Raw genomic sequence first — 22,384 nt, 5'->3', positions numbered from 1 at the left:
GTAAATTATGGTTTTAAGTATTTTTCAAGCATTAGGTAAATTTTATTTAGAAATGTGTAAAGCAACCTGGAAGTTACATCTACCTACTATCTCACATCATCACACTGTTTAACCATCTGACCGTTCAAAAATAAAGAAAACCACTTTCAGCCTATTAAAATTCATTAATCGACACGGGTATACCGATGATTTAAGTAAAGCACGAACTACTGCGATAAGATGGATCTCTCTGTAAGGTGGCATGCATGGAAATTCGCATCCTTCTCAGGTATTCGTTCTAAAGCCATGCCAAAACAAGTCTAATATATAATGCAGGTAGCTAGTATGTATAATCATCTCTCAATGGTATCCAATGATCCAATGATCCAATGGTCCCCATGGGAGATGCTACGCACGCGAATGCAACCTGCAAAGTTGATGTAAAGTTGATACATGTGGACTCAAGTGAATTACCTAGGTACTGTACCTAGGTTGGTATGCAACTACATTCTCCTCTGGGCCGGGGTTGATTTACGTCAATTGCTGTTTAGACACCCTTACACCGTATACCGACTGAATTCTCTCGCTATTACATGATGTGCTGAGGCTCTCCAGTTGCCTCCACAAATGCCCTCCACAGATGCAGCAACCCGGAGAGGACCGTTTATTTATGAAACCTGGAAGGAGACGACAACCTATTCTTGTTTAGATTTTCTCCGACTGTAAACCCTTGTAACGGCCGGGAAAGCTTTGACTTGACGACCCGGGCCGCTTACGACGTAGCGAAGAGTGTGGAAGCCGAGACGGGGGACTGGGTTCTATCTATGGTACGCCTGGGTCTACGCGTATCGAGGATCAGCCCCTTACCTTATCGACGGACAAGTGGAACTTTAACGCATGTAAAGCAGCTCCGCAACAATGCATCTGCTCTGGGTCATCAGTTTTAACGCTACCTGCGCGCCGAGATCATGGCAAACTTGTTCAACTTCCCGAGCTGCGGGGGCCCTGCATTTAGAGGGATTCATCTAAGGCCAATATAGATGATTCTAGTACGAAAAAAGTACAGTATCCCTATTATAGCTCCACTGATCTGTAGCGTGTCAAGGTAACCTGGGCGGGCACCCCCAAAATGTTGGTAATCTTTTCACGTACGCTATGTACGTCAAACCCTGAATGGAAGTCCCTAGCCAGGGGACTGGGAAGGGCTTGAAATTCGTGTATATTTATGGCCAAAGAAGCGGTGAGTTCTGCGATGGTAAAAGGTAAAGGTAGACCAGGCCTTTTGATGTTGACTCGGTTAAATGACGTTTTGTTGCTCTATGAAATCATTATCGTTCTGCATCGTTATACTTCGAATAGGTTGCAGGCTACAATCTCATACCGCCTTTCTAATATCCTAATACTAATGCGCTCGAGGTAACATGGCGGAACACACAGACACATCAAGCACCCGATCGTTGTCGGAGTCGGCAGGATCCGGGGATATTGCTATCGTGGGCCTCTCCTTCAAGCTACCCCAGGATGCCGACGACGACGCTACGTTCTGGAATATCCTGGAGAACAGACGGAACCTGATGACAGAATGGCCAGAGTCGCGCGTAAAGACTGGTTCTTTCTTGGACAACCCGCGCCATAAGGTAAACTTCATCTCTAATCCGGGTAGCTACCGTGCCGGAGGCTTATCAATCGCAATAGTTTCAAGGCCGAGGTGCGCATTTCCTCAATACCGATGTGGGGGTTTTCGACGCCCCGTTCTTCTCCGTCACGGCGAAGGAAGCGGCATCTATGGATCCAATGCAGCGGTGGACCCTGGAGGCATCTTACCGTGCATTTGAAAATGGTAAGGGCATAATGCAAGCTTAAACGGGACCGGCATGAACTGACTACGATTCTCCGCAGCTGGAATCCCGGCCGAGAAGATCAGGGGGTCGCGCACCGCAGTTTTCTCCGCCTCCATGTTAGAAGACTACACTAGAATGGTAACCGTGGATCCCGATAACATCGAGCGCACGGCCCTTACCGGGAGCTTAGTCGCTTCTATAATTGCAAATCGTGTTAGTTGGTATTTTGACCTACATGGTCCTAGCATCCATGTCAATACGGCATGTTCGAGTAGTTTGGCAGCTGTTGATATAGCCTGCAAAGCTATCCAGAGCGGCGATGCAGAATGTGTAAGTGTCACTCCTATCCTTCTAAGCCAACGTTATACTCCGAGCTAAACAATTACATCTAAAAGGCGCTCGTTACTAGCGCCAATTTTCTTCTCGATCCAGCAATCGTCCAATTATTATCTGATCAGAATTTCTTATCTCCGGACGGTGTATGCCGCAGTTTCGACCACCGCGCAAATGGATACGCAAGAGGAGAGGGCGTTATTGCCCTTGTGCTTAAACCTATATCTTCCGCAGTTCGGGACGGAGATATGATCCGTGCCGTCATCAGATCGACGGGCTCGAACCAAGATGGGTATACACCAATAATGACCCAGCCCAGTTCTCAAGCACAGGAGGACTTGATTCGTCATGTGTATCAACAGGCCAATTTATCCTTTGACCAGACCCGTTATGTAGAGGCCCACGGTGAGTAAATACATTTGCCGTCACTCGGATGAAGATTCTAACGTGGAAAACACTAGGGACCGGTACGCCTGTGGGTGACCCGATTGAAATGAAAGCTCTAGGTCGGGTCTTTCGAGAATATCGATCTGCCGAAGAGCCTCTTTACGTGTATGTGGATCGAAGCTCCAAAGTAGCTTTACGCTTATTTCTTCACTTATTTGGATGTTTTGACTAAAAGATTACAATAGTGGTAGCGTAAAAGCGACAGTTGGACATCTGGAAGGAGCCAGCGGCCTCGCCGGGATCGTAAAATCGATTTGTAAGTCTCCTGCGGCTCTTCTTTGTCTTCTAATAGGAGAACAGAAAAACTAATATCACTTATAGTAATCTTAGAGAAGGGCATAATCCCTCCCAACCCTCTCTTTGAAAAGATGAACCCCGCTATCGATGCCGACTTCTATCACACTGCTGTGCGTATTTATGAGATTGGGGAAATATTTATATGCTGACCAGATACTTGAAGGTCCCTACTCAAAAAGTAGCGTGGCCGGGCTCGGGCCTGCGCCGGATATCGGTCAACTCGTTCGGGTTTGGGGGTGCTAACACGCATGTTATTCTAGATGACGCGCTCCATTACTTACAACATTATAACCTAGCTGGAAATCACCATACTGCTTCTGTTCCTGGGGGTACGTTAGATGACTTACCTGGTCCTACGAATTGGTTAGTAAACGGAAAAATCCACACCAACGGTAACGGCATTGTCAACGATGTTACCGATATCAATGAAACAGTCCTTATTGACAAACCAACTAATGGTAATGGGGCGGATTATACGAATGGGACGAACTATTTCAACGGAACAATTCCTATCCACGGAATAGATTCCTTGTTAAATAGCCCTGTGACGCCCCAGAAGCTTGATACTGGCTTACCCAAATTACTAGTGTGGTCAGCCGCCGACGAAAAGGCTGCCAAGCGTATGATGGAGTCTTATCAGACATTCTATGAAAAGAATGTCTTCAGAAATTCGACCAAGCTTGATCGCTTAGCCTATACGCTGGCTGTCCGGCGAAGCCAGATGTTGTGGAGGACATTCGCCATAGACGAACCGGAGGGCCCAGCCGTGACGAAATTATCATTCTCAAAGCCTGTACGAAGCGCATCCCCGGCGGAGCTAGGCTTTGTGTTTACTGGCCAGGGAGCACAGTACGTCGATATGGGTTGGGATCTAATCCAGTACCCCGTATTTGCAGAGACATTACGGCAGATCGATGGTGTTTATGAAAGCTTAGGATGCAAATGGTCGATCTTTGGTAAGGAAAACGGCCATGCCAAACTCGATAAAACCACCAAAGTACAATAATACTAACTCTCTTCGGACTTTGATAGATGAGCTACGCTCTAGCGCAAATATCAACAAGCCCCAATATAGCCAGCCATTGTCTACGGCGGTCCAAATCGCTTTGGTAGAATTACTCAACAGTTTCGGAATTAGGCCCCGAGCCGTAGTTGGCCACTCCTCAGGCGAAATCCCTGCTGCGTATGTAACCCCTTGAATTTGTACATTGTTTTCAATCAACAACATTGAGAAGAATAGTCGGACTGACTCGATTGAGACCAACAGCTACGCTATCGGTGCCTTATCCTTACAGTCCGCCTGCAAAGTCGCCTACTACAGAGGACAGCTTGCCGGAAAACTTAAGGACGCTAACTCTGATTCCCCAGGTGCCATGATGTCCATCAACTTGGCAGAGGATCAAGTACCGGAATATGTGGAGAAGGTCAAGACAGCGAATGTTGGGGGCTCGATTTGCATTGCTTGTGTCAACAGTCCCTTTAACTGTACGCTATCGGGCCTTGAAGCGGATATTGACTTGATTAAAGCACAGGCCGACCAGGATGGTATCTTTGCGCAAAAGCTTAAGACTGGAGTTGCGTACCATTCGAGCTCGATGCAAGCTATCGCCGACGAGTATCGCTCGCTGATGGGAAGCCTTGAGGGCGTAGACCGTCAAAATCTTAAAGTTCCGGCTCAAATTCTCATGATCTCATCGGTTACAGGAGAGGCTATTATTCCGGCTGTATTAGCTACGGCACAGTACTGGGTTGATAATATGGTGCATGCGGTCCGGTTTGCTGACGCTATAAGTGCTCTAGCGCAGGAATTGCCGAATATGAAGGTTACGGACCTGATTGAGGTTGGTCCTCATCCTGCCCTGCGTCGGCCGGTGCAAGACACTCTAGGTAAGAAGGGTGACGCTGCCAAAATTCGCTACTTCAGTCCTCTGCACAGGTCTCAGTCAGCTGTTCGGACCATGTTGGAACTAGTAGGGCAACTGTTTTGCTTCGGACATGGCGTTTCGATAACGACAGCCAACCAACAGGCAGCTCAGAAGAAGTTGCCTTTTCTTGTTGACTGCCCTGAATATCCCTTTAACCATTCGCAAAGATACTGGGCCGAATCGCGCATCTGCCGAGATTATAGACTCCGCGAGCCCGTTCAGGGAGAACTTCTCGGAGTACGCGTATCAGATTGGAATCCCCTGGAGCCTCGCTGGAGGAATTTCTGGAGCGTCGAAACATCTCCTTGGATTGGGCACCATAAGGTATGTCGTTTTTTAGATTGCAGAGAAAGCTGTTGTTTAATCTGAGTTAATACTAATAACTTCGGGATTAGGTTGGTGGAACAGTGCTCTTCCCAGCAGCAGGAATGCTTGTTATGGCTATAGAAGCTGTACAGCACATGATACCTTCAAATCGCGTCGTAACAGGTTATCTCTTTGAAAAGGCCGAATTTATCAGCGCTATCATCGTGCCGGAAGATTGGGAGGATCGTACGGAAACGCAGTTCCATCTACGGCCGAGAAAAAGGCAAGCGAGCGAAAAGGATGCATCGGCGTGGTTCGACACAACAATTTACTCGTATACACGTGGCCAGTGGACCGAATCTTTCCGGGCAAGTATTCAAGTTGGATTCCGCGATTCGTCAGAGACAGACAACAGAGAAAGAATGCTGGCCGATGAAAGCGTTCGAGTCCAATATAGTGACGCAGCGGATGACTGCGATCGACCTTTAGATTCACAAGTCATGATCCGCGAAGCCGCCGACTTGGGATTCCAATTCGGAGAATGGTTCCAGCAGACCCAGGACGTTCGTTGGGATGGAAAGGCGACGGCACTCGCGCGTGTCGATGTTTCTAAGCCGAAATACCAGACTCGCAGTTTGGTCCACCCGGTAGTACTAGACGCAGGCTTTATGGCTCTACGAGTTAGTGGGGGTCAGCAGCCAACCCTCAATGTCCCCAAGCGCTTATCGAATGCTTGGTTCTCGGCTCTTGGTTGGCAGCACCCACAAACAAGTTGGGTCCGGTGGATGGCTGCATCGACGTCTACTTTGAGTGGGTGGCAAGCTGTTGGTCACGGAGAGCAGGGCAGCCTAGCCGCTCTGGCTGACGATGGGACCGTTTTGTGCACCATAGGGGAGGCTAAGACGGTAGCCATGTCTACCGACACGGGAGGCAAAGAGAAGAAGCTGCTCTATAATGTCGAGTGGAAACCTCAAATGAATCTACTAGACCAAGAGCAACTAGCACTTGTATGCGCTGCTAATAATTTCCCAAGGGACGAAACCGTCCTCGTGTCGAGCTACTCCAAAATGCGTTCTACGTTAGACCTAGTTGTTGGTCACGCCCTGAAACGGTTGGACTATACCAAGGTGCCTGACAGCCTACGCCGTCATGTCGAATGGATGGAGCACCACGTCAAGGGCCTACCACCATCACAGCAGGAAGACATAGAGAAAATCAGGGATGCTGAGCTTGAAGACCGACTATGCGAAGTAGAGACTGTACTTCCATCGTGGAAGCTGTACACGGCTTGTGCGCGCAAAATAATAGATATGCTGGAGGGAGAGATAGACCCGCTCCAGGTCGTATTTGGCTCCGGGCTGGCCGACAGTTTTTACGCCGACCTGTTCCAAGACCTCTGCAACGATGGCCGGTTTGCCGCCTTGTTGGACATAGCTTCACACGAGAACCCAGCGCTTCGTATCATGGAGGTCGGCGCCGGGACGGGAGGTATGACTGGGCACGTGCTAAAGATGTTACAGGAGCGGGAGAAACGACTTGGTGCGCCTAGTTTCGCCCACTACACATACACGGATATTTCACCCGCCTTCTTTGAGCGAGCAGGTAGACGCTGGCCTGAGCTTCAGAGTCGCATGAATTTTAAGACCTTCGATATGGACTACGATCCCACTACCCAGGGGTTCGAGCCCGGCTCTTACGACTTGATTTTTGCCGCTAGTGTTGTGCACGCTACCCCTGACCTGGAGCGCGCCATCCGTCACATACGCAGGGCTCTAAAGCCTGGTGGTCGTCTCGTGTTAATCGAGGTTATTAATCCAGCTGAGATTATCATCAACTTCATGGCTGGCTTAGTACCTGGCTTCTGGGTCGCTCGCGAGGATTGGCGTCCTCATTCTCCAGCTGTACCCGAAGCTATTTGGGACAAATGCTTACGAGCTAATGGCTTCTCTGGTAATGATCTGATTATGCGCGACTACCAGAGCGATGTATGTCATGTGATGAGTACTATCGTGTCTACAGCGGTAGAAGCCGAAGACACCACTCAGTCAACAACAAAGCCTGGTCGCCTTATTCTTGTCATAGACACACAACAGCCTGGCGATGACCAACAACAGCTGGCGGATGCAGTGCTTAGCAGCATTAACTCTGAAGGTAACCGGCAAGCAACTATCTGTGCATTTGCCTCGGACGAGCTTTCTAAGGAGCTAGAGGTTGTAACCAGGGATGATATTGTCGTTTGCCTTGCTGAAGTGAATAACAGACCATTGCTTACAAGCCTTTCCGGGGAGGGCTTTACATGCCTCAAGACAATAATTGGGCGGGCGCCTCGACTACTCTGGGCCACAGCGACAAACACCAATAACGAACAGTATCCCGACCATAGCTTCCTACAGGGTTTCGTTCGATCTATTCGAGCTGAACAACCTGATAGTCAAATTGTGACCATAGCTATCGAGAATGAGGTAGACGCGACGAAATGCTCCTCTTTTATTGCAAAGGCTTTCCAGGCTTCGTTTGATTCGTCATCCAAAGAGCTCGAGTATATCGTCAGAGACAATTTGCTTTTGACTGGTCGGGCTGTCGAAGATGTAGAAAGAAACGAAACGATGCGATCCCTTCTCTTCCCGAAACTACAGCATAAGTCTTGGGCTGAGGCACCTGCCGTGCAGCTCTCAGCAAATGGCAGCAACAGTCTCGACTCTTTACAATTTGTCCTGGACACTGAATATGGGACTGACATCGCTCCCTATGAGGTTGAAATCGAGGCTAAGGTTTGGGGATTGAGTGACCAAGACGTTCAGGCGGCCCTTGGGAACCAAGAAGGTAACCAAGATTCGTTAGGAGCTGATTGTGCTGGTGTCGTTACTCGGGTTGGCCGTGCTTGTACCTTGTTCCAACTCGGAGATCGTGTCTGCATGGTGAAGCCTGGTTGCATGCGCAAGTTCCCTCGCGCTCTGGAAACAAGCGTATTCAAACTGCCCGATTCGCTATCATTCGAACATGTTACCTCTATACTCGCTCCTGGTATGGTGGCATACCACGCCCTTGTCGATATCGCCAGGATACAGCAGGGTGATAAGATTCTTATCCATTCAGCTGCAGGTAGTATGGGACAGCTAGCCATTCAGGTTGCTAAGAAGCAAGGTGCCGATATCTTTGCTACTGCATCATCGCCTGAAGCGAAGAAATTCCTAGTGAAAACGTATAATATTCCTGAAAACCGCATTTTTAGCCAAAACGCCCTATTCGCGAAAGGGGTAATGCGCGCCACACGGGGATATGGCGTCGATATTGTGTGGAACTCGCTGGCGGGCAGCGATGAATTACAGGCTTCATGTGAATGCATAGCTCCTAATGGACATTTCCTCGAGATCGGCCGCGGCAACATGACAGCAAATACCACGCTACCTATGGCACTATTTGCCAAAAATATCACATTCTCGGTGGTCGATATTACACGCTTGAAACCGAGAACTACAGTTAAGCTACTCGAAAGCACAGTGCAGCTGCTGAGTGAGGGAAATATTCAGTACCCTCAGCCGTTGCGCGTGTTTGAAGCGAAGGATATTCAACAGGCTTTCGAGCAGCTGCAGGATGGCGGAGAGATTGGTCGCATAGTCATTCGTCCAACTCCCGAAGAGGTAGTTCCAGTAAGTTAACTATCCCATAAAAAAAAGTCTACCATCACGAATCCAAAACAGCCACGTCCCCAATTTATCGAATGTCGAACTAACATGTGCACATGACAGCAATTTATAAAGGAACAGCGTTCATGGAGATTTGACGAAAATGCGTCGTACCTGATCGCCGGCGGATCTGGTGGTGTAGGTCGAGCAATTACTCGGTGGATGGTGGACAGAGGAGCCAAACATCTAATTCTTCCTTCTAGATCTGGTGCCAAGTCTAAGGCTGCTGCTGAGACGGTGGCCGAGCTGAAGGCGCGTGGTGTTAATGTCTACGCCCCAAGGTGCGACGTGTCATCAGAAATCAGCTTGGCTTATGTGCTAGAGGAGTGCTCCCACACTATGCCACGAATTAAGGGGTGCATCAACGCTGCTGTCGTCCTCCAAGATGCTATATTCCAGAATAGCATGACATATGAGCAGTGGAAGCTTCCGATCCGCTCCAAGGTACAGACGTCGTGGAATCTGCACCGTCTCTTACCCCAGGATATGGACTTTTTCATCCTCCTCTCGTCTCTTGCTGGTATCAATGGCCAATTGGCAAGTTCTAACTACGCTGGCGGTTGTTCATTCCAGGATACACTAGCAGCATACCGTAGGGCTAACGGTCAGAGGGCGCTGTCTATCGACCTCGGCTGGATGCGCAACGTTGGGCAGATCTCTGAAATTGGCGAATATCAACGCCAACGCCAAGAGGCCGATGACATGCAACAGACCGACGATACCGAGTTGTTTGCCCTGCTAACACTGGGATGCGACCCGACTAACCCACTCCCAATAGATCAGGTTCTGTTCGGTCTACGCACGCCCGCCGACGCCCTTGCCCAGGGCCGAACGCCAGCAGCTATTCTGGACCGGCCACTGCACGCTGCTTTTTCGTACGTCGTAGGCTCCGGATCAGGCGCAGACAGCACGAGTACAAGTAGCAATTTAGCCCCCGACCAGCAAGCGGCGGCCCTCTTTAATCAGGCGAAAGACTCAGAAGAGCGTATTCAGGTTGTGTTAAAAACACTGGCGTCCAAATTAGCTCGGGCTATGTCTATAGCACCTGAGGACGTCGAACCGAATAAGCCACTATCGGCATATGGTGTCGACTCACTCATGGCTGTACAAGTGAGGAACTGGATTAACAGAGAATTCAGTGCCCCAGTGGGTGTATTTGAGATTATGGGCGGGGTATCCATCACGGGCATTGCTGAAACGGTTGTAGCAAAGAGTACGGTTGGATAAAGTACAGAATGAATTAGGATTTGGGTTCGGAAACGATTGGAATGATAATGTCGATATGAATTTTTGTTTTATTTTTTTCTCTATGTTTCTCTATATTTCGTCTGTTATACATAGTATCTAGGTCAGGCAATAATATAAATCAAATATGATACTTCAACAAACGGTGAAGAGACGAGGCGAGGAGGCGTAAAACCGCGTGATACGCCAAGATCACATGACGGCATGGGACTGCGCATATGCTTCGTAACATCCATGTATTAACCAATATTAACCAATAGGGGTCTTAATAATGAAGGTCAAAGCGTCTGGCGGGTTCTACATCTGATAACCCATCCTATCGGGATCAAGTCCGGTGGCTTAACAAGAGCCATTAAGAACACTGACAAGTCTCCCCAGACCGAGAGAACACATCATTATGAAGAATCGGGTATAGTTATAGTCATTGCTTTAAATAATAACCTATAGGATTACTTGTTAGAAATACCCGGATCAACAGACGAGTGGGACTAACAAAGAAGCGATATACATACCCAAAGTAGATACAGTATTAAATTCCAAAATACCTTCAAACATGGTCCATCAGGTTAAACTTCAAGCCACGATCCTTAAATAGCCCCGATAACGGGAGAGTTATGATGATTCTTTAAAAGCTTTAAAGTGTATAATATAACGGGAAAAAAAAAACCACTAACACATTGTGGTATAAATAAGAAAACTACCATTTAGCGTTAGCATACATATAGAGTAGCACAGTATCTATTCAACTAATTATTAATATAATAGTTGGGCAGTTGTTATGTTCAAGATAGACTTTAGCTCTTCCTAAACAAAATCAAAGAGCAATAAACCAACTTCTGCACGGATTATCCAATGACCTAACCTATATCATCGACAATTATGCATGACTTGAGAGTTTCCGAATACAGAAGCTAAGCCTCGTAGAGCAAGTTGCATCCCTAGCCAGCCCTGCTATGCAACCTTAAGTGTCTACCCCTGACTCGAAGAATTAAAGTTAGAAAGGTCATGTTGAAAGAATTCGTTTTCTCTCCCGAGAAACATTCCTCTTCCCGTACGTAAGTGGAGTGCCCGCCGGCATTCTTTCAAGACCAAGACTGTTATACATATCCTTGCCAATCTCCTCTCTTAACTGCATGGCCCCACGGGAGAGCGGTGTAGCAAAATCGCAAATACATACACTATGTATGTATGCGCATAGCTGCAGCCATAAAGATCTTCGGTATGTAGGCTACCAGTCCCAGTGATTGATATCCTATGTATGTATGTATGACCCGGGTTCCTGGCATTGCCGGACCATCCGACGCAGGGTACTTGGATCCTACATACACTACATATGCGCTGTCGAGATGCCGTTCGTCATGGGTGGTGCCTGGATTCTAGCGAGCTCTTTCTTGATGTTGATGTCTTCGGCTAGACTATCATTATGCGCCTAGTCCTGCGAACACGGCCTAGCTACTGTAGACCGAGGCGGTTGAGGTACCGTCGGTTACTTGCGGTTACGGCTTGGCAAAGGATCCGAGCCGTCCTGAATGATCGGCAGCTATGTCTGGACGGATACACCAAGCGCCTATTCAAGGAATGGGCTTCTTTTCTGCTTGAGCTAAGATATCCGTCCGCGTCCCGTGGAAGAACTAGGGAGACCTGTGAGATAGTAACACAACATCATCTAATATCATCGTTCAAATGTGATCCAAGTTGCATCACACACGATACATGAGGCGAGTGTTAAGGAACTAAGCGTCGCATTTGATCTGTTCGCTCAACCCCGGGCCGCGAAGGTCAACACCGATCATGTCGAAGCAGTCTAGAAGTCGTGCACCGACCTCAAGATCGTCGCTTACCATTTGAGCAACTGAATAGTTCCTCGCGTTGTCCGGGCCGCCGAGCTGATAGAAAATGCTACCGATCCGATTCTAATTCCACATTAGCTACATAGAGTAAGCTTAGGGACATTATGTGGTGATATACTCTCTAGTTTCGTATGGAGAGCTTCGCAACTCCTATCGTAATATTGCCCCTTTCAGGGTGATTCCAATCAAAAAGTACTGATAACTTGGCATATTTTAACGAAGAATGCTACAAAGGCAATCAAGTCAGGGAAGACTTTCCAATCAAGGGAATAATTTCTATTAAACAAGTTGCCCTGTGGTAAACTATTAGCAGTAAGGAATGCTATCACCATCTAATAGACGTAGTGTGTAGAGATATCGTATTAATATCATATCCAATCTTTCTACTTAAGTAAAGAAACTCTGTGCTACGAATTATAAAAATTCCCTTCTATTCTATTTAAATACTTGGGTGTACGTACGCCATCGTCTTAGAGCACTTTTGAGAGGCTTATTGATAGATCGCTGCATAACAACAAATTAGGGGCTTATGGATAGCGTCTGAGGCTTGCTGCATAAGCTGACTATGCTCGTGAAGATATCAGTTACTGTTTCGAGTAGCTATGTAGCGTTGGTTGCCTACAAGAATAGATTCGCTATGGTCGTGATTTATTATTAGACGCAGACTTCTTTTTGGTATTTATTTTCCTTGGGGAGAAGAAGGAGACCTACACATCTGCTGTAGACTACCAAAGGCTATAAATTAACAACCTTCAACTAAACCTCCTTAATTAATACTTACTTCTTGAAGTCAGTGGCACCCAGCGTTTAACCCCACATTATGGTTTCCTTTACGAGTACCCTACTTGCCATTCTCACAGTTGGCGCAACGTTGCCACAAGTCAATGTAAAACACCAACCTATCCTTAGAAATATTGGCTACCTTAACTAATGGACGTTTCTATAGGGCTTAGAGGACTACGCATGTGGAGACCAGCAACTGATTGTCAGTGGGCAAAACAATCGCGTGTGCTGCCCTGGTATAAGCAAGACTACGGGCGGCAAAACATACTGCTGCAACGGGGGCAATGACGACGACCATCACGATATCAGCTCCTGCAAAGAAGCGTTCGATGTAGATGATCCTAACTATGCTAAGAACGTCCAGAGCAAGCTCGGAATCACCGTCCATACCCCCAAGGACAACAACTCCGGGGGTTCCAGCTCTAGTAAGCCCTCCAGACTTGTGGTACGTCGTTGGTTTATTCTTAACTTAGTTCACAGGCACAAGAACCATTACCAAAGATACTCTAATAGTTGGAGCAATATTTAGCTTAGCTATTGTTCCCGCGGCCATGCTTGCATTCTAGACTACCATAGTTAGTGTACTATAATGTATATTACTCTCATTGAAGATTCGCAATTAGCATGGTATGGCGTTAAATGTTTATATTACCGAGAATAAGTGGATAAAGTGGTCTTTCGGGCGGTCAGCGTTAAATACATAGATTCTCTTTAGATATATACATCATTGTTACTCTTAGATACAGATATTCTCTCTCATGGAGAACTAGTTGGATTTGCGTGACATGCTAGACCGAACTAAGCCAAGCGATCATTGACACTCCTAATAATTGACCACCTATATCACCTTTCCCCAGATCATCGTCCTAGGAGGCTATTACATTGCGAGAACACAGCTGACTCCGTCCACCTTCTGGCAGACTGCTGTCGATAGCTGTCAGTTTCTTCCAAAACGTCAAGGAGGTAAGCCCGGTCAGGAGGCCCTGCAAACATATATGATACACATATGTGTCTGCTGAACGACGCCGAGCCAAGCGGCTTCAAAGATAGGGTATATCGACAAGACCTCCAGATCCGCCCACTCCATTCGAGACATTCGGCTTCTAGGCTTGGGTCGTCGATGTCCAACATCGCATTTAACTCCTGCCTAAGCGTATTTATTATGATGTTAAAGGAGGCTACGTTAGTGAAATGCAATGCAGTTACGCCGTTGGGAAACACGTAACTCGTGCTAAAAGGCGATTCTGGGTCATCTTCTTCGTAAATAGTTTTGCTCTGCAATAGGGGCTGTACGGTCTTTCGGTCGAGCGCGCGGAAATTCTCTCCTACGTCGTTAAGAGCTATAGAGAGCGCTTCAAGAGTTTGCAAGTCTTGGAGGTGCTCGGGGATGGTGCGGATCTTTGCGAAGCGTCTTACGACATCAGCAAGAATCGTGGACTGGTGGATGATCTTAGAGATCTCGACGAGAATTGGTGTTCGGGTCTTGTATTGAGCGAAGAAGTTCACAAGTGCATTCTCCCAGTCAGGTCGCATGAAGAAGTTGTCGATCTCACCTCTTATGAGAAGCTTGAACTATTAAGTCTATTAGCTAGGTAAGTTCAATTCCTAGACTCAAGACCTGTATATCATTTACCATAAAGCCGAAGGAATCGAGTATGAGTTGGCAGCCAAGAGCGTCTCCCGGCTTTGGGGCTCCCCTTTTCATCATTATGGCGTATATCCCGTTGCAATGAGATATCTGATCGATGCCTTTTGAGTAGTCGAATAAATGCTACATTGGCATTAGTTAGACTATTTACCTAAAGATTACTGTAAGACTACTTGCCTCGATTATTTGAAGATAAATGGTTGCAGCTAGTGTAGCAGATGATGTTTGCTTCTGCGGATCGTTTAAGGCTCTTTGCAAGCTGCGGAGGGCACGGTTATAAGATACAAGTCTAAGAACATCATTGGGGTTCGCTCCCCGGCAGAGCTGTAACCACGTAGATACTAGAAGGTTGGTGGCATCGTATAAGGCCTCGCTGCTCTCCAGGAGGGGTGGTACGTATCTCAATGTGCTCAAGAATACCGTTAGGCTATACCCTGTTCCCTCGCTGTTGTTAAGATGGTTTATTAGATTGCCCGCCAATAGATCGGCTTGAGTCCCGGATAGTTTGTTTGGTATCCGCTGTTTCTGATTCCATATTCTCATTTTGGAGAAGATTGCGCCGTTTGCAGTAGTTTTATTTTTGAGATTTAGCCAGTCTATGTTGTTGGTATCCAATGCTTCGTCTGTAAGACTTGTAATAGCATTCTTTTCAGCTTGGCCATCTTCATGTTTATCTCGACGATTATGTCTTCCACCATGTACGAACTTTACGCGCTTTGATGGACCGGAACATTCCTTACCTGCCTTTCTGCAGCTTCCGCAGGTTGGCCAAGCTTCATCACACTACCGAAATGATGTCAATTGCCCGCGTAGGGCTGTAGCTGAAGAGCTGAAAAACGCACGTACCTTGGTCTTCCGCCACCTACAAAAGTCGCACCTATTGCTTTTCGGTACGCCGACCATTTTCTTAACGCTTGATGAAATCTATCGCGACTTGAATAACCTGCTATTGGTGTCGCTTCATATTTCCGTATATAAGCATCTTCGTCTAAATATTTTATATAAGTTTACGCTTGACTCGCTGTTATACTCGGGGCAGCCGTCGTAGGACTTGTTACAATAGGTAGCTATCGAGTTCGTATCGCGAGCTGCAAGTTTGGCTTAGTCGTTGACATTTTCAGGGGTTGATTAACAATTATAGTACCTTAAGTACCTGTAATACGACCTAGCACGGACTCCGTCTGGGGCTATGCCAACCAATCATCGTTGCTAAGCTTTAGGTACATTGTAATGGAATAATGACTAGGACATATATTTATACTGTAGTGAAGGAGATAATGATACGAATTGTTAGATGCGAAAATGAATTAGATGTATAAATGAGGTAAGCGACGTAGATATTATGAACCAAAGGAATATCGAAGATAAAATTTCCCTTGTCAGATTCTTCTTCAACCTGTTTTATTCCAACCCTGTTTGGCATCCTCACAAGTATAGACCGTAAGGAAGTTAGGTCTATTATTAGTTGCTTAGGTACCTAGGTACCTAAGTTATAACTATTGTGATAGGTACTAATATAATGTAACTAGCATAAAAGATCTCAACACTGTAGATAAATCATCAAGAGGTTTTAACTATATAGTCGTTGGGGCTTTAAGCCCACTTATATGTTTATCTATTAATTAAAGCGAATGAATGAATGACTAAACGGAAACGAGCGACACCTAAAGACTTGGTGAACTCGATAGATCAACCTTGATAATACAAAAAGCAGCAAACCTCCCCCCTCCCTTTTTTTTTCTTTTGTCTTATCCTTTTACAATTTTATCGATGTCCTTGGCTTTTTCGCTTATAATATCGTTTAAACATAAGCGTACTTGTTTCTTGAACTCATCGTTTTCAAGTAGGCTCTTAATCGCGTCCTCATAATTACGCTGGAGCTCAGTATTCTCATTTGAAGGACCCGAAGTCGGTCGGGGTGAATAGTGATAACTCGCTTGAGTATATGAGTCCGAGTTAGAATTATGTGAAGTGCGTCTAGAATAGGAATCAGCTTCTAAATCTGTCTTGCTATACATGGTTTTAAGTAGCCAGAAAAGGCCACAATGGTTCATAGAATACTTACTGATTACCGCCGTGTTTGCTTTTTTGGGACTTATTAATAATATTTGTAATCTTCCGCAACACTTTTGGAATCAAGATCAATGCTTGGAAATTGGAGCCTTGCTCAGTCTCGATTCCTTCATAGCCATGAAGATCTAGTCTCTCTAGAAGTATGTCGAGTTTCTGTGCGTAGTTGTTTGGAAATTCTTGGACATAGTCCTGAAATATCTTTGACTGCTCTTCACTCCAACTATATCTTAAGCTCGTGTCATGTTGATATACCTGAACATTGAAGAGAGTATCTTCTGGTGTTCGTCGTGGCCTCTCTTCCGAGCGTAATGAACTGTGTTGATTGGAGTGACTCATGGCTGTTTGCTAGTTGCTAAGAACGATGAATAATGAAGATATCTTCTGACTTGAAATTGAGGGTTTGATATGTACGATATCTCTGGCGTGATGTGACAGATAATAGAATAACATGGTGACTATTAACTCGATATTTATATCCCGTGGTCACGACCCTAAACTAAACTGAATAAAGGGAAGACCACCTAAAGAAAATATGATCGTGACATGTATCAACTCTTCCCCGTGGAATACGCGTCGAAAGAGTAAACGCTATGGAGTGATTTACATGGACAGAACATGAGTCCGGTTTCAAACTGCCACAATTTATAAGACATAGAATTCGTTGGCCCAGGTAGCTATAAACAACGCAAGCCATCAGTTTAGGCGCTACCTTAGAGAATTGGACTACTAGCTGACGTAGTACAACACATCTGCTGAAACTATACCCTTTGAAAACTCAGTAAGGGTTCTTGCTTGAGTAAGACAGTTGCATCTTTACCTGTGACTAGTACGAACATGCCTATGTGTATGATTGGGGAGAATCAACTTTTATAGTAAGGTTGGCCAACTAAACAAGCGCAGTGAAGTCTTCTTGAGAGACTATGGTATTATGCTCCTATAACACCTTTACTTATGCAAAACGTATAATGAATCTAAAAGTCAGTGCTGGGAATGCTGGATCCGTCACGGCAACTTCATGATTTATGTCCAACCCCAACCCTTCCTTTAGGGTCTTGTCTAGGTTTGATCGGGTTTGCTCCTCGATGCTTGGTGGGAATTGCATATATAACGTCTTGCCTTCGGCTCTGATTGAGGGTTTCTTCAACTGGAGATCAGCCTTTGTGGAAAAGGAGTCAAGGAGTTCCCTCAATGTCCAATTGGGGTCAACTTCTAGCGGCTTAGCCACTTCGCCACACACAGCACAGTCATCTTTCTTGTCGTACTTAAAAGTGTTTGTGTAAATGCTGTCATCGCCGGAATACATCATGTAACTCTCCTCAAACCCGAGGGCGGGCGCAGCTGCGGTGGCTATCTTCAAAGCCTCATTGCAGCAGCTCGCAGCAATGATGGCGTTAGTGGACGCTATTGCTGGTATGATGTTTTTGACGACACCTTGGGTGAGTGAGTAGGTAACACCTGTGATGCCAAATTCTTGAGCTCGCGTGAGGGCTTTACGATATAGCCATGTGATATGCTCGGGGTCGTCCTTGTCTAAGCTTGGGAACGGTTTCTCTTGGTCCCATGCAATAATATGTGCCCACTCTATGCAATGTTCGGGCTGGCGGGGGATGGTGGCCAATGTACAAAGCGGTACGGCCGCTCTTGGGGTATAGAGGTCTAGTTGGCACTCGATACACGGTGTGAGAGTTGGGAATACGACCCTAGTTTGGCCCTTGAATCCTAACTCCGGTTAGATTCCCATACGTCCCGAGAAATATGATGCGAGGAAATGCTACCTTCTGTTCCGCCGTCAATCAATGGCTTCAGAGAGTCCTGGTTCTCCATATCCACCATGTTCACGAGGGTCGCGTTGATCCATCGCCGTGCTTCGATGCTGTCGAGACCACATACAACTAGCTGAAATTGCATATAAAAATCCTCATCGAACTCTTGAATTCGGCAGTTATGTGGGGTAATCTTGACACCTTTGACTCGCTTCTCAACAAACTTGGCGGCGACTTCTGCTTTGAACTTGCCTACGTCGTCTTTGCGAAAGAGGAATTGACGATTGAGGTTGGAGATATCGATGGTGTCTGGTGCATAGGTACGTAAGAAAGTTAGTCTCATATTAGGGTTGTAAATAGAATAACTTACCCATATCTATGACATGAATGTCCTTAAACCCAGAAAGGGCGAGGTTCTTTAGTATCTCACAACCAAGTCCGCCAGCACCAATAACAAGGATCTTGGTCTTGTCCAGCGTCGCGAGAGCTTCTTCGCTTACATCTGAGTCCTGATTGAAAGGACCAGGTGTCCTTCGAATACGGTCTAAGTATTGCCATCTTGAGGCACCGTTTTGTATTATAGCGGTTGCCATGGTGTGGTCTCCCGGACGTTGCGTGGTACGCCTAATACAAACAAAGAGGAAGCTTACTTTTAGGTAACTAGGATCTTAGAGCTCTCGAGATGAAGGGGGAGTTTGATGTCATCTTTTATCGCTGATAGTGATATATAGAGGCGCTAAAGGTGGGATGGTATTGTCTTTAAGCGGGTCATCGTCTAATGCGACCATAGTATATTGAAATATACAGTACTTACGTAATTTACCTATAAACTGAAGCTATTACAGCTGCTAACAGGTGAGGTCCCATTCAATATCATCCCTACTTTCCTTAATCATTCATCCATTCATGAAAGGCTCATATCATGAGATGCGACGCATAAATAATTCGGAAGAGATGAATTTTATTATTCAAATAAAATCAACTACTTAAACATGTAGTTTCTGAATCGAGGGAGCGAGTATCATGCTAAGAAGCGATAATCCCAGATAATTTAATCATTTAGGACCATCTCATTCAGAATCGTCGATTATCAAAATGGAAGGGCTACTCACTCCCGTGAGCCAGAATTACCGTAAATCTAGCCAGCATGACGAACTGTTCAAAATTTCCGAACCCGCTGGACCTGCATCTAAAACGCAGTCAGAGTTTAGTAGCTCATCCCCTGAAGAGGCCCTTGAAGCTCTTAAGAGCCAGCCAAGCTATGATCTTCTGCTATCCGTATTAAAATACTTACAAAAAGGCTTGCGAGGTGACCACTCCTTCGATATCCGAAAGCCAACTCCTCAAAGCGCTCAGATCATACATGTATTGGTTACTGAGATTGTTCCCAACTTTTGGACTGTGCTACAAGATGCATCCACAGGACGAAGTAAAGGAGACCTCCATGTGCTAGTCTCCTGCTTGCGGAGCCTTGCAGGTATCAATGCTGTAGTGGCATACCTCCGTGCTTTATTGAAAGAAGCCAAGTTAGACTCAAAATCTCTAAAGGATTCACGAGTTAGTTTCGATCTGAGCTTCGTCCTGGAGCTTCTCGCCCATCTCCTTCGTTCACATGATGACATAAAGTACATATGGAGTAATGCTGGCTCTTCAGGGAATCCGACTCAGATTCGGCTCGTACGCCAAGAACTTGTTTCATTATTTACAAACGGAAAAATCATCTCACTCTCAGCAGAAGCGGAGGACATTTGCCGACAAGCCGGACGATTGAAGGCTGAAGTTTGGATTAGCAATGTTAAGCTCTATATCGATTGGCTTGCTCAAAATATAGTGCATTGGGTTGAATCAGGGGTCAGCGAAGCTGAACTCAAAGTATGTGCCGATATATTGACACGTGGAATGCGGTTAGGCTATTCAGGTGAGTATTATTATCCGTAGAACAAACTATCTTGCTAACAAACACTTAAGAGGGTCTTATTAATACGTTAATAACGGGGTTGCTTCTTCGAAACGTCGAAAACTATGAAACTTTTGAGAATTTATTGAGCTCTCTTCCAACTCTTGAGCAGCGGAAATTCCTCAGTTTAGCCCTGAAGCTACTTTCGGACAAATACCTAAACTCCATACACGACACTAGTGAGATAAAAGACGCCCCTATTATTCAAGCTACATCTAGAGTCTTGAAGGCGATAATAGGAAACGATGAAACTCGGAAGAACCATCTCTTGAACTGGTTAACGAGCGGATCTGGCGCGGGGATTGGCGAAGGATATGGCATCAGACGGGCTGCCGTCGCCGTTTTTTGCGATGACAAGGAATTCATAACAACTATCTTGGAGAAAAGCCTAAGCCAGTTCGGTGACAAACTATATATCAAGCATGCCCCCTTGCTCCAACAAGACGGTTAGTTCTACTGATACAATTTTCTCACACTGGTGAAGCTAACAAAGAACAAGCACATGCCCAAGTACTACTTCTCAGTGCTGGGTACGTTCATAGACTTGTGCCAATAAAGCTTACTATTATATTACGGTCAAGTGTTTACTTAAACGCTGTATCTAATCGAATTGCCGCGTCGCAAAACCGTGCCCGTTTCCTGGGAATGGTGGTTGGAGAGGCTCTTTCGGGACTTGTTCATGGCAAGGAGACAAAACTTGACTTCAAGATGGACGAGATGGATACGGAAGAAGCAAAATGGTATAAATCGTTGGTCCAACTGTCTGACAAACCTGGTCCTTTAGATCCACTAAGGGAAATGGACATCCTACCGAAACCCTCCAATGTCCCTAAGATAACAAGACCCTCGGTGGCACCCGCACGACGGGCTGGGAAGCCGCCTCTCCAGTCAGGTTTCATTATCGAAGAAATTCAAGACGATGAAGATGAAGACCCAGGTCTAGTACCGTATGTGAAGCCTGATTCGGACGCCGAAGACTCAGATGATGACCCTACACTCATTAATCGTGATAAGCCTAAGGCTCCTGTCTATGTTCGCGATCTCATTACCTATTTCCGGGATATAGAGAACTATGACCGTCAAAAGCTCGCTTTAACGACAGCCCCTACTCTGATTCGTAGGAAAGCGAACTATGGAACGGAGGTCAGTTCTCACGCAGAAGAGCTTGCTACTCTCCTCGTCGGCTTACAAGACAAATACGAACTCGACAACTTTGATGATCTACGTCTACAGGGGATGGTTGCAATCGTGGTTGCGCAGCCAAAGAAGATGGGCCAGTGGTTCGCTAAGACATTCTTTGATGGAGACTATTCGTTGTCACAGCGCGCGTCCGTACTCATGGTGTTGGGCCTTGGTGGTCGAGAGATAGCGGGCTTTGAAGCATCTGAATATGGATCTACGGCACAATTTCCGTCTAAGATGCTTCCCGCCAGAGTCGAAAAGTTTTATGCTGCATCCTCGCCGTCGAATAGGCTTGAATCTGGAGCATATAACTTGAAGGCCCTCCCTCCTAATGCGCTAGATAACCTTGCCAAGTCTCTCTCGCAGACCTTCCTGGCCCCACTAGCCGCTGAAGCAGCGGACTCGGTAACAGGGCCAGACGCACTCAAGCTTTCATCCTTCACATCGCGTCTACAGTCGCAGTCTTCAAACACTGGGAAAAGCAAGGCCAAGCCGCGCATACGCGCTATACCCAACACGACAGCCTCCCTTATAGCATCGTCATTCTTCTTCCCCTTGACCTCGCGTTTCCAGGCAGCGATGCATTCGGCATCTGCTACGACAAGGGGCATTCTGTTCCAGCCATACTTACTCACCCTCTACCTTAAAACGCTAGCTATCCTCTTACACGCAGCGGGCCCCAGCACGCTCGCGCTTCCGCAGATGACATCTGAGTTCTGGGATCTGCTCCTCGGCGTTCGAGGGCAATGTGTCGGCGATCTGAGCATCACACAGGCTGTGCTCTTCGGGCTGGTAGCCCTGTTAGATGTCAATGAGGGCGACATGCGTGGTCTCTGCGAGAGACAGGGGCGCGAGGTTGTAGAGAGCGTCGAGTGGGTGAGCGCCGTCTTCAACAATACGCGGGGTGGCGATGTTGGCGGCAAAGGCGGCGGCGAGGAGAACGAAGTCAAGATGTTGGCTGCTGGTGTTCTTATCCGCTTGCGTGAGGCGGTGGATAAGTACCAGGCTGTTCTGATGGGAGACTTGATAGGCTTTACGTAGATGTATGTAGGAAGCAATTACGCTCTCT

At 46.5% G+C, this 22,384-nt stretch overlaps 3 protein-coding genes across 3 annotated transcripts; 2 read left to right on the top strand and 1 right to left on the bottom strand.

Annotated features, from left to right (window-relative positions):
- Nucleotides 1-1,400: 1,400 nt before the first annotated feature.
- Nucleotides 1,401-10,041, top strand: GL218_03333 (Lovastatin diketide synthase LovF; the record flags this gene model as incomplete). The annotated part of the gene is made up of 13 exons (XM_033579890.1): nt 1,401-1,616; nt 1,675-1,819; nt 1,879-2,150; nt 2,216-2,558; nt 2,615-2,705; nt 2,786-2,856; nt 2,922-3,007; nt 3,061-3,226; nt 3,266-3,853; nt 3,930-4,080; nt 4,165-5,146; nt 5,218-8,778; nt 8,878-10,041. 13 exons carry the CDS (start codon nt 1,401-1,403, stop codon nt 10,039-10,041), a joined length of 7,836 nt encoding a protein of 2,611 aa, XP_033436110.1.
- A 7,321-nt stretch (nt 10,042-17,362) lies between these two features.
- On the bottom strand, nt 17,363-18,769 carry GL218_03332 (NEDD8-activating enzyme E1 catalytic subunit; the record flags this gene model as incomplete). The annotated part of the gene is made up of 3 exons (XM_033579889.1): nt 17,363-18,132; nt 18,189-18,485; nt 18,547-18,769. The coding sequence occupies 3 exons, from the start codon at nt 18,767-18,769 to the stop codon at nt 17,363-17,365; spliced, it is 1,290 nt and encodes a 429-aa protein (XP_033436111.1).
- A 502-nt stretch (nt 18,770-19,271) lies between these two features.
- GL218_03331 (DNA replication checkpoint protein tel2) lies at nt 19,272-22,356 on the top strand (the record flags this gene model as incomplete). Its single annotated transcript, XM_033579888.1, has 3 exons — nt 19,272-20,094; nt 20,145-20,579; nt 20,633-22,356. The coding sequence occupies 3 exons, from the start codon at nt 19,272-19,274 to the stop codon at nt 22,354-22,356; spliced, it is 2,982 nt and encodes a 993-aa protein (XP_033436112.1).
- Nucleotides 22,357-22,384: the final 28 nt, after the last annotated feature.

This window comes from Daldinia childiae, assembly GCF_008694065.1.
Source record: "Daldinia childiae strain JS-1345 chromosome Unknown Scaffold3, whole genome shotgun sequence".
Classification (NCBI taxonomy): Eukaryota; Fungi; Ascomycota; class Sordariomycetes; order Xylariales; family Hypoxylaceae; genus Daldinia; species Daldinia childiae.
This window is presented reverse-complemented; position numbering and strand designations above follow the sequence as displayed.